General features: G+C 42.1%; 1 protein-coding gene and 1 non-coding gene across 4 annotated transcripts in view; both read left to right on the top strand.

Moving 5' to 3' along the window:
* USP32 (ubiquitin specific peptidase 32) overlaps positions 1-16,665 on the top strand; it is a 257,900-nt gene that overhangs the window by 78,547 nt on the left and 162,688 nt on the right. For all 3 annotated transcript variants that reach the window (XM_073665478.1, XM_073665477.1, XM_073665479.1), the window contains one exon: positions 752-859. In XM_073665478.1, the coding sequence (XP_073521579.1) occupies positions 752-859 (108 nt within the window). The remainder of the gene's footprint in view (positions 1-751; positions 860-16,665) is intronic.
* On the top strand, positions 2,775-2,868 carry LOC141256933 (Z30 small nucleolar RNA). Its single transcript, XR_012317872.1, has one exon. It is a non-coding gene; the product is annotated as a Z30 small nucleolar RNA (small nucleolar RNA).

Below are 16,665 nucleotides of genomic sequence, written 5' to 3'. Positions count from 1 at the left end.
GGAAGAGCCGGCGGTGGCTTCCGCTCATCTATGCAAATGAGTCGCGACATTTTTCTTTTTTTCACATGCAGACTTTCCCCTTAGAGATTAGGTCTATGGGGAAAACCCACATATGGACCTGCTGGAGAAATTGACATGCTGTGATCTGGAAAGACACGCTGCATGTCAGCTTCCGCGGGTGTGCCGCAGACGCATAGTGGACATGGGATTTCTACAAATCCCATCTACTATGCTTTAACATCTGGATGCTGCAGGTTTGACGCTGCATAAGTACACAGTGTCAAACCCGCAGCAGCTCCGGATCGTCTGCACAAACAGCCTTAGACTTTTTTTTTCTTTGAAGTACAACCTTCACAGGTCAGTATTTGGTCAGTATTGCATCAGTATTTGTAAGCCAATAACAGGAGTGGCTGCAAAACGCAATAAAAGGTGTGAATCTATCTATTACAGTTTTTCTCTCTGTAGTATCCACTCCTGATTTTGGTACACAAATACTAATGTGTGAAAAGGCCTTTGTTAAAATTGGTGACTACTACTATAATTTCAGTCTTCAAGATATTAAAGAACATTCGACAGATTTGGTTGGTTAATCATTTATTGTATAAAATGTTGTTTGTTACTAATTTTTTGGCTTAGTGTTTTATAGTCAGATTCGTTTTGAGGCTAATTACACATAATCCATAGTTAAATGTTAGTGTCTTACAAGAGCAAGTTGCAGTCCAGGTTAAGACCTTTTCTTTTCTTATTTCAGGGTTGTTTAATGCTTTTGATGAAAACCGTGACAACCACATAGACTTCAAGGAAATCTCTTGTGGCTTATCTGCCTGCTGCAGGGGACCACTAGCTGAGAGACAAAAATGTAACTATCATTTTGATTTTTATAAAGAAAGAGCCAAACTGTTGATTACTGTGGCCTGTTGTGATTATTGCCCTTAGCAATTGATTATATGTATGTGGCCAGCTTCATACATTGACATTTCATGGTCCATGTACAAATCACAATTTCCCGGATCGACCATGGCTTCCCTGACCCAAATGATCAGTTTCATATATGCTTTTGAGGCTGTTAGTTTGGGTTGGAAGACCCATGGTTGGTCAGGATATTGCGGGCTCCACATGGGCTGTGAAATGTGTACTTGTTAAAGGGAATTTATCAGTAAGCTGTTTACATGGGCATGTAGATCATTGAAAGCTGAATAAAATTATATCTTTAGATCTGAGATCCAATGTCTTATTTCAGAGAAATCCACATTTATCTTATAAATGAGCAGTTAAGATCTATGGGCCGAACACAGATCTCCCTGAGGATCATCCCCAAGAGTTTTTAAAATGGAAGGGTAGTTACCATGGTCAGACATGTAAGTCAGGATAACGGACTGTCAGTCATTACATGTCTCACACTTGTAATGCCCCCTTTCATTTAAAATAAGCCTTGGTGGCAGATTCTCCGTAAGATCCATGTCTGGCCCAGAGATTTTAACAGCTCATTTACTTATAAGAAAAATGTGAATTTCCTTGGAATAAGAGCTCAGATTACAGATATCAATATATCATTATATTCAGCTTCCTATGACCTACATGCCCATATACACTTCTTAGTAGGGTTGATTGTACTGGCGGCTTCCCTTTAAGCCAACCTTCTTGGGGCTAAACACTTGTCCACATATTGAATTGTCTTGTATGTTCCTTATTTTTAGTTCACCTTTTTCAATAATATTTGTAACCGGCTTTTTGGCATTTTGGTAATGGCGGCACAGTGTTTATTTGCTTCTTTTTTTAAATTTAATATAGAGTTGCAGGTTTGGGGGAGGAAGGTTGAACTTGGTGGACCTAGATTTTCAACCTATGTTACTATGACTATAAAAACTTATTTTTCAACAACTAAATGTATAATCTTTACAAATGCTGAATAGATTGTGTTTGAAAGAGGTGTAAGGCTGGGTAAAACAAATCACAAATCGAGAGCCAATTTACTCATGCCTGTATGTGATCATGAATTGATCAGACAGAACTCGAATTTGCCTGTTCACGTGGATTTTCCTGGTAAATTTGATTCACAAATAAGTTATTCCCCATGAATTTAATGCTTCTCATATTTCCAGACCTCAGATCATAGTAAACTTAAGATGTAAAAATTATATAAATACATTTCCTTATACTCGCCTTACCGCTCAGTTGTCCTGCTCCTCCGCTTCTCAGTCACCTGCCCGGTCCTTGACGCATCATCTTTTCACCGCTTCTTGCACTAATAATCCCCGAGCCCCTCACGCTAGGCTGGGACATCCTGGTCTGATGAGGCTAAAGATGGTTCTGCGCAAGCGTGTAAAAGGTCACGATGTGTGCCTTGACTGTATGCGCAGAACTGTCCCAGGCCTCATCAGGGCTGGAAGTCCCAGCTTAGCGTGAGAGGCCATGGGATTTCATCCTTTGCGTCGGTGATCAGAAGATGCAACAAGGAACTGAGGGACCATGGAGGTGAATGGTAAGGAGAATATAAGTATATACAAATATATGTTCTTTTTAATGGACCTTTATGGTTCAGAAAATTGGTGGCCAGTGGCCCCAATTTAGTTGCATATAACAAAAGAACTGGTTTTTAGTGAATGCAAATTTTTGTTAAATTTGAGTAGAATTCAATTCCACTTGAATATATTCGCTTATGTCTAGTCATAATTGAATGGAACAAACTGTAGGACTCCAGCTACTTTTACATGTATATCTTCTAGTTTTGCTTTTGTCAATGTATATTTTACGAGGTCGCATTGTATGATCTCAGCTGTGATGAGTAAGAATATAATATGACCTGGTATTGCAAGACTTAAATCTGCACTGACCAGTAAATGATCACGTAATCTTCTCTCTGAGCTGAGACTAGCAGGACTTAAGTCTATAGGCAGTCTTATGAGGGAGGGAAGAAGGATTCGAAACCAAAAGTCTCTCAAAGTTCTTCTGTGATGATTCTGTGCTTGAAATTCTCATCTGGTCAGTGGTGGTGTTTTTCACTGCTGAAGAGATGTATGTTGGACTTTATTAAATTAAAATTTTATTTTTCAAAAAAAAAAAAAAAAAAATACTAACTTAAAAACATAATTTGTTACAAAAAACTCTGTTTTTGAGCCTCTTGGCTCTATATCTCTGAGCCACAGGAAATATATGTGCCATTTTATTGGGTTTGCTAACTATTACTGTATCTTGATTTTTCATGTGGCAACTAATGTGTTTCTCTGAAAATAAGACCTACTCTGAAAATAAGCCCTAGCATGATTTTTCAGGCTTTTTGAAGTATGCTTAAATTATAAGCCATACTCCAAAAATAATCCCTAGTTGTGGTTCAATTAGAAAGTGTCCAGGCAGCTAAAAAAGTTAAAGAATACAGCAGGAGCCTTCGTCAAACAAAGCAGAATCCCCTCAAAAGAATCATACTCAACAGACTGCAAACAATTAAGAGTGGGCAAGTGCCAATGGTGGATGGTCTCACACAGATCTGCATCACCATCCCCTGCTTTGCTGTTCCAGCTACATTGCACTGCAGCTCTCATCTACAGATCGGGTACCGGTATCACTCCGCTCCTGAGCGCGAGCGGTCTTTCTGCATCCAGTCACCAGTGGAAGCCAACCGCTGTTAGGGAATCCTGACTGTGACGCAGATTTGTGTGAGCGAGCCCATCCACTTGCCAACTCCACTGTAATTGCTTGGGGTCTGATGAGTGTGATTCTTTTGGGGGGGTAAACCAATATTAGCAAGCAGTCCATGTACATAGAGAATAATAATTGTAAATTTAAATAGGTAATTTTAGACCATAATAAATTCTGTATATAACGACCACTATAGGAGTAGTATATATCATTCTGCTCCGTGAGAACAGCAGATCGGATAAGAAAATGTGCTACTGAACCAGTAATAGGATTAACACAAAGTTTATTAACAACATTTAGATAAAATATAATTTGAAAAAATTCAAATTAAAATCTAAATATGTCAATTAGCCAGTAGATGGCACCACATAACAAATTCATCAAATGATAAGACTTCGTTTCCAAAAAGAATTGATACCACATCTATTTGTCATATACTTGTTGGGTAAAACTCCTTTTGGAAATTGTAGGTCTGATAATTTGAATACTCCACTCAGGGTTACTACAGTAATGTATAGGTTCATTCATTTCCTTATTTATCTGTCGTGTCGTGCGATCTACTGGCTAATTGATACAATTTATTGAAAAATGAAAATATAAATATATCTGATCTCAGTTTTGTTAATAAATTTTCTTTTGGGGATTATTGTTCATGGAATATAAGACATGCCCTGAAAATAAGCCCTAGCTCATCTTTTGGAGCAAAAAATAATATAAACTCTGTCTTATTTTCAGAGAAACACAGTAATAGGATTCATTTCGTTCCTACGCTTTTAGACTGAGAGGTTCCCAAGTAATATTTTGGAAACCTTGAGTTCTATTTAGAGAGTTTATTTTTACATCCAAAATCTTGCATTTTAAGGCCTCATTCAGATATCTGTTCTTCATACCACCTGTTCTAGCCATGATTTTCATAGAATACATACTCATAATTTATGGAGCTATTCTCATGTACGTGTTTTTTGTACACTTTGTACGAAAGGGAGGGGGATGGGAATGCACTACCAAAATATAGTAAAATGTCTGAGGGTGCTACGTCATGCAGAAAAAGACAACATGATCATGTAAGAAAAAAAGCACTACATAAAGACGTGCACACCTCATATATACAAGAATGTTTATTGAACATGGACATACAATACTAAAAACTTTTAAAAACCATAAACATGGTACATAAAGTGTCCCCAATATAAAATATAGAAGATAAACATATAAATATGCAGTAAATATATAAGCCCCAGAAATACAGTACTACATACGGTATAATCTCCAAGAAGGGGATCCAAAACTAGTGAGCTCCAAAATGTCATACAGTATTGTAGTACAATAAGCAAAGATCCCAAACAATGAATGTATAGGGGATAGAGAAAACCCTGTGACTCACCATAGAAAGCCCTAGGTAATGCAGGTCAAAAAAGAGTGAAATACAAATACCTCAATTATATGAACACTATGAGAGGTCTCTCTCTATCTATCTATCTATCTATCTATCTATCTATCTATCTATCTATCTATATACAAATGGTATGCAGAACCCTACAGCCCCACAGCCTGAAAAATACAGATACTGGTTCTCTTGCCTAGTAGTATTACTTAGGGCTTTTTATGGTGAGTGCTATCGCGGAACACCACTGTGTAATGGCGCTAGTGTGCAGCTATGACTACAGTGTATTTAAAGTATCGTACTGAATCATTTCTGGGTGAGAGGTAGTGGGAGTACCAATGACGCCAAAGGAAAGGGGATGTGTTAGCCTGTAGTGTCCCATTGCTATGAAATTGGGCGGTGCAGGAAGTGAACGTGACGTGCTGCATCATGGGAGAGGCGGTCCCATGTGAGTGATCGCTTCTCAGGATGAGAGCCATAACGCTGTGCAGAAGGTGGTCCAGTCCTGGGAACTCAGTGTAGATGTGGAGAAGTACTACAGATGGTGAGCACCAGATGCTGCGTGTTCGAGCCTGCCGTCATACATGAGAGCCTAAGTATGGTTCTGAAATGGAAAAGGGACATGATTACAAGATATAAAAAATAAAATGCATAATAATATAGGCAAGTATAAGAACTAGAAAAAGGGACGTAATAAATTTTTGCTTCATATCATGCATTAGGGCCCTCTCTCCTCCTGGTATCTGTTGATTTTTGTGATTATCGTTATTCTGTAATGTCTTTTATTGTCTGTACAAGTCCTCTCTAAAATATAAAGTGCCGAGGAAAATGCTGGCGCTATAAAAATAAAAATGATTAGTAATGAATAGATACGTAGCATCTATAGCTTAAGGTCATTAGATAGATGTGACAAAGAACGAAGTTAGATTAGTCACGGTGTACATACAGTACAGACCAAAAGTTTGGACACACCTTCTCATTTAAAGATTTTTCTGTATTTTCATGACTGAAAATTGTACATTCACACTGAAGGCATCAAAACTATGAATTAACACATGTGGAATTATAAATTTAACAAAAAAGTGTGAAAAAACTGAAAATATGTCTTATATTCTAGGTTCTTCAAAGTAGCCACCTTTTGCTTTGATGACTGCTTTGCACACTCTTGGCATTCTCTTGATGAGCTTCAAGAGGTAGTCACCAGAAATGGTTTTCACTTCACAGGTGTGCCCTGTCATTTCTAATAAGTGGGATTTCTTCCCTTATAAATGTGGTTGGGACCATCAGTTGTGTTGTGCAGAAGTCTGGTGGATACACAGCTGATAGTCCTACTGAATAGACTGTTAGAATTTGTATTATGGCAAGAAAAAAGCAGCTAAGTAAAGAAAAACGAGTGCTCATCATTACTTTAAGAAATGAAGGTCAGTCAGTGCGAAAAATTGGGAAAACTTTGAAAGTGTACCCAAGTGCAGTTGCAAAAACCATCAAGCGCTACAAAGAAACTGGCTCATATGAGGACTGCCCCAGGAAAGGAAGACCAAGAGTCACCTCTGCTTCTGAGGATAAGTTTATCCGAGTCACCAGCCTCAGAAATCGCAGGTTAACAGCAGCTCAGATTAGAGACCAGGTCAATTCCACACAGAGTTCTAGCAGCAGACACATCTCTACAACAACTGTTAAGAGGAGATTGTGTGCAGCAGGTCTTCATGGTAAAATAGCTGCTAGGAAACCACTGCTAAGGACAGGCAACAAGCAGAAGAGACTTGTTTGGGCTAAAGAACACAAGGAATGGAGATTAGACCAGTGGAAATCTGTGCTTTGGTCTGATGAGTCCAAATTTGAGATCTTTGGTTCCAACCACCGTGTCTTTTTGCGACGCAGAAAAGGTGAATGGATGGACTCTACATGCCTGGTTCCCACCGTGAAGCATGGAGGAGGAGGTGTGATGGTGTGGGGGTGCTTTGCTGGTAACACTGTTGAGAATTTATTCAAAATTGAAGGCATACTGAACCAGCATGGCTACCACAGCATCTTGCAGCGGCATGCTATTCCATCCAGTTTGCGTTTTGTTGGACCATCATTTATTTTTCAACAGGACAATGACCCCAAACACACCTCCAGGCTGTGTAAGGGCTATTTGACCAAGAAGGAGAGTGATGGGGTGCTACGCTAGATGACCTGGCCTCCACAGTCACCAGACCTGAACCCAATTGAGATGGATTGGGGTGAGCTGGACCGCAGAGTGAAGGCAAAAGGGCCAACAAGTGCTAAGCATCTCTGGGAACTCCTTCAAGATTGTTGGAAGACCATTTCCGGTGACTACCTCTTGAAGCTCATCAAGAGAATGCCAAGAGTGTGCAAAGCAGTCATCAAAGCAAAAGGTGGCTACTTTGAAGAACCTAGAATATAAGACATATTTTCAGTTGTTTCACACTTTTTTGTTAAGTATATAATTCCACATGTGTTAATTCATAGTTTTGATGCCTTCAGTGTGAATGTACAATTTTCATAGTCATGAAAATACAGAAAAACCTTTAAATGAGAAGGTGTGTCCAAACTTTTGGTCTGTACTGTACATATTAATAAACTGTTATTTATCCAGCAGAAAAGTCTGAAACCATGGAAAAGATAATTTGTAACACATCTACAACGAAAAAGCAATATACCCTTTATCAGCGATAAACGGTGTAAACCAAATTATATACAAAAGGACCCATTTCATACTCACAGATCCCTTGGGTTCTAATGTCTGTAGTTCATGAATCTAGTGTGCTTCTCTTTTCGATGTGGCCTGAACTAAAGTTCACAATATATTCCGATAGCAACCTGATCTCTTTCCTGGATACCATAGTTATCAAAGACACCTTTGTCATCCTATGGCCACCAAACCATCTCTACCCCATTCTCCGTTTCAACGAGTCATTTGGATAGTCTCAAACACCACGGTATGCCAGATACTGTAAAAAGATATGCAAAACAAATTCAGAAATATGGGATATGTAGATTACACCCTTGACCCCACTCGACAACCCTGGTCATTGTCACCACAACCGGCTAACCATTTTACACATACGTATCACCCATTTATATACCGGATACATAAAACAATTAGGTGTCATTGGGGTATCTTGCACGATAGTTATCCTGAAATTCAGGAATTCCAACTACCATTCTTTCCGTGTTTCCGACAACCTACTAATCTGAGGGATAAATTGATATGTGCCGATGAGGGTTCTCTTATTAAAGTGCCACAACAACAGTTCCTTCTCACACTGAGACAGGGCACTTTTCCTTGCCTTTAGTGTTATCGGTGCTATAATATACAGAAGGGTAATACCCTCTATCTTCCCCACACAGGTAAAGGTTATGCCATCTGGTATTACATTACCTGCGATTCATCATATGGGATCTATGTTATCAAATGCCCATGTGGCACAGGGGAGGTGAAGGACTTCTTCGTCTAAAAAAAAAAAAAAAAAAAAAAAAAAAAAAGAGACGCATACTGAATTCACAAACTACGGATACTAGAACCCAAGGGTCTGATCCGCGAGTATGAAATGGGTCCTTTTGTATATAATTTGGTTCATACCCTTTATCCCTGATAAGAGTATATTGATAGTTATATATATCTATAAGCTTTCTCATTGTAGATGTTACACCTTATCTTTTCCATGGTTAATGAGATACTTTTCTGTTGGATAAATAGCAGTCTATTAATATGTCTGTACACCATGACTGATCTAACTTGGTTCTTTGCCACATCTATCTAATGACCTTAAGCTGTGAATGCTATGTACAGTGCTGTGCAAATTAATTGGGACAAAGCCAAAAAAAACATATTTTTGAATATTTAATAATAAAATGTTATAATGCACTGTTACATACTAATTTTAGTAAGAAATATGTCCTCCTTTAGCAGATATGAGATTTTCAATGCGTTTTGGCATTGATTCTACCAAGTTTTTGCATAAATTCTTCAATTCTTCATCATGGAACCACACTTGTATGGCACTGTTTATCATGCTTTCTTTGGTTGTACAGTCCATTTTGCCAAGACGACTCTTCACAATGCTCCACAAATTTTCTATAGGATTTAAGTCTGGTGAATTGCCAGGCCAGTCCAGCACTTTTACTTTATTTTCTTCCAGGAATTTCTTCACACACTTGGAATTGTGGCATGGAGAAAAAGTACACTAAACCACTCCTCACAGAAACAAGCTCTCAACTGAAGCTGAGGGGGCAGCTAGCTGTTATTTTCTGACTAAAACCAGTCAAACCACATTTTATTACTCACGGTTGTACACTCACACCTGTTCAAAAAAGTTAAAACTGGTTTGAATTACTGACTGGTAACCAGCTTACGATTTTACTTAAAAAATGCTTTGTCCCAATTAATTTGCACAGCACTGTATCTATTCATTCAAATGAATGCGTGATATGCATTATAATAAATCACCAGCGTTTCTTCACTTACTACGAGTGCCATGTTCTATGTCTATTATATACATGGTGGGACCCTACTTGTGCCCTGAAGATTATAGGAGTGCCTTATTCCAATTTATATCAAAAACATTTTTGGTCAGTGTCAGATATGAAAATTACTCATATAGGTCTATGGAACTATGAAAAATCACTGACGTATTGCACTTTCTGGTTTTAACTGTTAATGGGTAAGAGAAATTTTGCAATTTTTTTTTCTGTCATGAAAGAAAATCCCTAATGGTAGTAATAATAATTTTTATTTATAAAGCGCCAACATATTCCGCAGCACTTTACAGTGAAGTAGGGACATATACAGACAATATAAACAATACAATGAATCACATTTCAGCAGTTACAGGAGTAGTGAGGGCCCTGCTCGCAAGCTTACAATCTATATGGAAATGGGGGGACATAATAGGTAGAACATGATCATCAGCCAGTACCTGTATAAGTGCAGTTACCGTGTGGTATTTGGTGCATGGCGGATGTGGAGACAGATGAATACGCAGGGGCAGATTAAGATTAACATTTAGGAAGGAAGAGTGAGTTAGGTTGGTGAGTTGAGGTGATAGGCTTGTCTAAACAGATGTGTTTTTAAAATACGTTTGAAGACATGGGGGCCAGATATCAATCGGATCGTTTGGGGCAGTGCATTCCAGAAAACTGGCGCGGCACGAGAGAAGTCTTGGAGATGGAGGTGTGAGGTTTGGATTAAGAAGGATGTTAGTCTTAGATCAGTTGTAGAACGGAGGGCACGGGAGGGGCGATAGACAGAAATGAGGAATGAGATATAGGCCGGTGCAGAGCTGTGGAGAGCTTTGTGGGTGAGAGATGAGTTTGTATTGTATTCTGTGGTGAATGGGTAACCAGTGCAATGACTGCCACAGGGTAGAGGCATCGGTAAAAAATTTCACACTGACAAAATGCTGCTGAAAATCAGACCAAGAAAAGTAACATGTCAGAATGAGGCCAAAGGTAAATTTGTAGATTGGTAGGATCCTGTTATGACCAAGGCCATCAAATGACAGGTCCTTTGAGCAAAGTCAGTTTTTTTGGAATTGCAATACAAATGATTAGAAAGGCCGTGGATGTGTAACCACCCTTGTGCTCACAGCCGCGTGCAATATGGCTCCTCTCTCAATACAAATGAAGGTCCCATTGGCTGGACCCACATTATCCTTCCATAAGGGTACAAGATAGGAATACTCATTCAAAGGACAAGTTAAATTGAGACACTTTACCCTGACTTACAGCTTGGAGTAAGTACTGTACAGACCAAAAGTTTGGACACCCCTTCTCATGTAAAGATTTTTCTGTATTTTCATGACTTTGAAAATTGTACATTATTCGGTCTCCCATTACAGCACCACGTGAGAGAGAGGATCCGCCCATCAAGGACAGGAAACCTACAGGTTAAAAAGGGCGGCCCTCTCTTCCCGCCTCAGTTTAGGTTTCCTGTCCATGATGGGAGACCTCGCAGGCTTACCTGCAGAAGATGGACTCCTGTCCCAGAGAGGGCCACAGCAGGTGGTTGGAGCCGGTCCGTCCCGGTCCTCTGGAGACGCCACGATAGGGCTCAGTGGGGCGCCTCCGTGAGCGTTGAGGCGGGCGTGACATCGCCTCACGGGGAGGTAGATGTCCGCCAGGTGTGGGGCCGCTAGCGGGCTTCCTCCCCCCGCTACAATTTGCAGGAGATCCAGGTCGCGCCGGCGGGGCACGTGACAGGCGCGACCTACTGACGTGACTTCCGGTGCGCCGGGCAGGAAGTCCCTATGGCGTCACCGGAAGGGGCCGGAGCTCGTTTGAATTTTGCGCGCGAGCAGCTGAACGCCGGGGGATTAAGGACCTGGCGGCGAGGAGCCCACCTGGAACCCACCTGGCCACCTGGGGAGGAAGACCAAGGAGCAGGTAACGCCCTCCTGGGTAAAAAAAAAAAAGAGAGAGGAACACACACCCACACATGGTACCGGTATGGCCAGTATATAAAGTGTCTGGTAACAAACAGAGGTGCTTCCCAGCCCATTCTTACACTGTAAGTTATGGAAGATTCACAAGAGCTGTCACCTAGGCAACAACATCTGCTGCAGGAGCAGCCCTCTGGGGAGCCCTCACAACTAGTGGCACAGCGCCATTCCCGGCTAGGGTCTGGTCATTCAGCTAGAAGAGCTACCACTAAGAGCAGGAAGGACGGTCCGGTGCGGCGTGATTCCTCGCCATGCATGTTGGATTCTTCTGCTTCTACGGTACCGAAGGTTCTGTGGGGTGAGTGGAATCTTCGTGAAAGTTCTACTAATGTTTCCTCCTTCTTTCTATCTAGAACTTTCTTTTAGAGCAACAAATGTTCCTCGAAATCCAAGCACAGAGAATGTTCCTTATGCAGCTGTCCACTCCCTGATTCATATAGCAAGAGGTTATGCCAGCTTTGTATTAGCAAAATGATGTCGGAGGAAACTCCAGATTTTTCCCTAGGCCTAAGAACTTTAATAAGGGAAGAAATAGGCAAAGCATTGCAGGGTTCAGAGTCTGGGCATATTCCTCAAGAAACCCAGCCGGGTTCAGACTCTGAGCTATCGGTCGCTTCCTCCTCCGCCTTCTCTTCCTCTGACAGTGAGCCAGATAGACAGTGCTTTCCCCTGAAGTAGGTCGATGCCCTAGTAAAAGCCGTCCGATCTACAATGGGGATAGTGGACACGAGGGCAGAGAAGTCAGCTGAGGATGTTATGTTTGGTGGTCTGGGGCTAAAGAAAAGAAGGGTCTTTCCGGTAAATTCAAAGGTGAAAGACCTCATTGATAAGGAGTGGAGTGAACCTGACAAGAAGGGTAGTGTTCCTCCATCCTTTAAAAGGAAATATCCATTTGAGGATGCTATGTGTTCCTCCTGGTTAAAAGCACCCAAGCTGGATGTTGCTGTTACCAAAGCAGCGAAAAGAACTTCCCTCCCGTTCGATGATATGGGTGCATTGAGAGACCCCCTAGACAGACGGGCTGATACTTTCTTGAAAGGGGCATGGGAGACAGCTGCGGGAGCACTGAGACCAACAGTAGCAGCTACCTGCACGTCCAGAGCCCTGATGGTGTGGCTTGAACAGCTAGACAGTCAGTTGAAGGATGGGACTTCTAGGAAAGACATTATTTCTTCCCTTCCACTGGTTCAGGGGGCGGCAGCTTTTCTTGCTGATGCTTCTGTGGACTCGGTAAGGTTGGCAGCAAAATCAGCAGCACTGTCAAATGCGGCTCGGCGAGCCTTGTGGATTAAATGCTGGCCAGGGGATTTACAGACTAAATCCAGACTGTGCACAATCCCGTGCGAAGGAGAATACCTCTTTGGTCAGACTATGGATGACTTATTGGAGAAATCTGGGGACCCTAAGAGGGGGTTTCCATCAGTACCTCTACCCTCCTTTAAGAGATCGTTCCGGAAGAGGAAATTTTTCCGGAAGAGGGAGCAAGACAAGTCTGACGAAAGGGGTCGAAAAGGTAGAGGTCTACTCTTTGGTCCGTCTCCAAAAATTGAGCAGAAGCCAGGGGATACACAATCAGCCCAGGTGGGAGGGAGATTGTCATTTTTTGTCACAGCTTGGGAACAGATTTCTCATAGTAATTGGATTTTAAGCCTGATTAAGTATGGTCTTAAATTTAAATTTAAAGCATTGCCTCACAAAAGATTCATGGTTGTTCCCTCCAGTTCTTCCCCAGAACGCCAGGCTGCCTTCGTTTCGGAAGTACAAACCCTAATAAGAAAGCACGTCCTGATTGAGGTTCCGGAGGCTGAAAAGGGTCTTGGTTTCTACTCCCCGCTCTTCTTGGTTCCGAAACCGGATGGAAGTTTCAGGACAATCATAAATCTGAAATCCCTGAATAATTTCCTTAAAATACACACCTTTAAAATGGAGTCTTTAAAATCCGTAATAAAGTTACTTTTTCCCCACTGCTATATGGTAGTGCTCGATCTCAAAGATGCGTATTACCATATCCCAATTCATAGTGACTATCAGAAATACTTGAGGCTGGCCATTGAAATTGACGGGGTGGTTAAACATTTTCAATACACTGCACTCCCCTTCGGTTTAGCTATAGCCCCGCGAGTTTTTACTAAAGTAATGGCGGAAGTTATGGCCCATGTAAGAGAAAGGGACATTCTAATTATCCCTTACCTGGATGATCTCCTGATAGTGGGGAACTCGTTGGTTCAGTGCGAGACCCACCTGCGGGAGACCATGTCGGTCTTAAAGAGCTTGGGGTGGTTTCTAAATTTAGAAAAGTCTAGACTATCTCCACTCAAGGTACAACAATATCTGGGGGTCATATTACATTCCAGGAAACAGCTATGTTGTCTTCCAGAACAAAAAATTTATAGAATCCGGGGGTTGGTAGCACAATGTATAGGTAAACGTTCTATGTCACTCCGTAAGGCCATGTCACTATTGGGAACCTTGACCTCCACTTTTCCTGCGGTTCGTTGGTCACAATTACATTCAAGAGCTTTTCAGTGGGATGTGTGGTACAATAACGCAGCTTTAGAGGGGCTTCTAGACCGTGAGTTTACACTAGGTCCTCGTGCCATACAGTCCCTTCGTTGGTGGATACGACAAGACAATCTTGCTAAAGGGGTTCCCTGGGAATGTAGTCCAACTGCAGTCTTGTCCACTGATGCAAGTGCTGCAGGTTGGAGAGCTCACTTTGAAGGGAGATTAGCGCAGGGAACCTGGTCAAGCAGTGAGCGACAGTTGTCATCAAATGTTAAGGAGCTTCTGGCGGTGCAGCATGCGTTCAACGAGTTCCTTATATATTTACAGGGCCAGCATGTCCGTATATTCTCGGACAGTCAAGTCACGGTAGCTTACATAAACCACCAAGGGGGAACCCGCTCAAGAAACTTGATGAGGGTAGCAAACGCACTTCTGCTGAAAGCCGAAGATCATTGTCCCTCTCTTTCGGCTACTCATCTAAAAGGGAAGGAAAACATCACAGCGGATTTCCTCAGCCGTACTTCCGTAAAAGAGGGAGAGTGGTCCCTAAATACGCAAATATTCTCCAGAATCGTAGAAATGTGGGGCCTTCCGACTGTGGACTTATTCGCAACAAGAGCCAATCGGAAAGTGGAAAATTTTTGTTCCTTAGACCCCAGAGAAGAACCCCTGGCAGTGGACGCCTTCATGGTTCCCTGGAGATTTCCTCTGGCATATGCCTTCCCTCCCATGATCCTGCTCCCAGCGGTGATGAGAAAGATCAGGGCAGACCAGGCCAGAGTGATTCTCATATGCCCCTTTTGGCCCAAAAGACCGTGGTTCCCTTGTCTCCGGAAGATGTCCATATCAGATCCTGGGTTCTTCCGGAGATTCCGGACCTCCTCACTCAGGGGCCACTTTCCCATCCTCCAACCCCGAGTCTACATTTGACGGCGTGGAATTTGAGAGGGTGTTATTGACCAACAAAGGTTTCCCCGCAAATGTAGTGAATACTCTCCTGGCTAGCAGAAAACCTGTTACCACCCGTATTTATGCCAAGACCTGTAGGAAGTTTCTGTCCTTTGCAGAAGTTAAGGTGGAGGAGGGGCCCCCTATTGGGAAAATTCTGGAATTTCTGCAGCGGGGCTTAGAATTGGGTCTCACTACCAGTACCTTGAAAGTACAGGTGTCGGCGTTGGGGGATTTATTTTCTTCCAATATTGCAGATAACTATTGGATAGCCCGTTTTATAAAAGCTTTCTTTAGGTGTAGACCTATTACCAAAGTAAAGATGTCTCCCTGGGATTTGAATTTTGTCTTAGATGCCTTGACCTGTCCTCCTTTTGAGCCACTAGATTTAGTCTCCCCCAAAATTATTTTCCTAAAGACGGTCCTGTTAGTAGCCCTAACTTCAGCCAGGAGAGTCAGTGACCTACAGGCCCTTTCAATATGCCCTCCATTTACGCAAATTCTGGACGATAGGATTATATTAAAACCTGATCCAGCCTTTCTTCCTAAAGTGGCCACTCAATTCCTTAGAACCCAGGAGATAGTTCTCCCGACTTTTTGTTTCCCGCCCAAAAATCAAAAGGAGGAGAGGCTTCACACTTCAGACGTTAGGAGGTGCGTACTAAAGTACTTAGAAGTATCACGTGGCTTTAGAAAGGATAAGTCCCTATTTATTTGCTATCAGGGGGCTAGAAAGGGTTGTAAGGCCTCAAAAGCTACAATCGCTAGATGGATCAAGGAGGCCATTTCCCTCGCATACTCCTCAGGGGATAAAGAGGGATTGAAGGCGCATTCTACCAGAGCGGTATCAACCTCCTGGGCGGAGAAGACAGGGCTTTCCATTGAGGAAATTTGTAAGGCTGCCACTTGGTCTTCTCCCTCTACTTTCTATAGGCACTATAGATTGGATCTGGGTGGCTCTGCAGATCTTACTTTCGGGAGAAGGGTGCTTCAAGCTGTGGTCCCTCCCTAATTTCCGTCGTCTCTGTAATTCTCTCACGTGGTGCTGTCATGGGAGACCGAATAAAGCACCCGTATATTCCCTCCCTTCACTGGTGTTGTGCACTCCCTTAGAGTTGATTTCTTTTTGTGCACCCTTGCGGGAAATTGATGAAAAGTAATGTACTTAATGTGATTATGTTTTGTTATAACTAACCTTGGCGGTACTCTCATGCTCTGTTAACTAAACTGAGGTGGGAAGAGAGGGCCACCCTTTTTAACCTGTAGGTTTCCTGTCCTTGATGGGCAGATTCTCTCTCTCACGTGGTGCTGTTATGGGCTCCGAAAAATCCCGTTACCGGTAAGTAACTAAGGCTTTCACACTGAAGACATCAAAACTATGAATTAACACATGTGGAATTATATACTTAACAAAAAAGTGTGAAACAACTGAAAATATGTGTTATATTCTAGGTTTTTCAAAGTAGCCACCTTTTGCTTTGATGACTGCTTTGCACACTCTTGGCATTCTCTTGATGAGCTTCTAGAGGTAGTCACCGGAAATGGTCTTCCAACAATCTTGAAGGAGTTCCCAGAGATGCTTAGCACTTGTTGGCCCTTTTGCCTTCACTCTGCGGTCCAGCTCACCCCAAACCATCTCGATTGGGTTCAGGTCTGGTGACTGTGGAGGCCAGGTCATCTGGCGTAGCACCCCATCACTCTCCCTCTTGGTCAAATAGCCCTTACACAGCCTGGAGGTGTGTTTGG

This window comes from Phyllobates terribilis, unplaced genomic scaffold, assembly GCF_046119375.1.
Source record: "Phyllobates terribilis strain yellow unplaced genomic scaffold, ASM4611937v1 Scaffold_2__4_contigs__length_985480577, whole genome shotgun sequence".
In the NCBI taxonomy this organism is placed as follows: domain Eukaryota; kingdom Metazoa; phylum Chordata; class Amphibia; order Anura; family Dendrobatidae; genus Phyllobates; species Phyllobates terribilis.
This window is presented reverse-complemented; position numbering and strand designations above follow the sequence as displayed.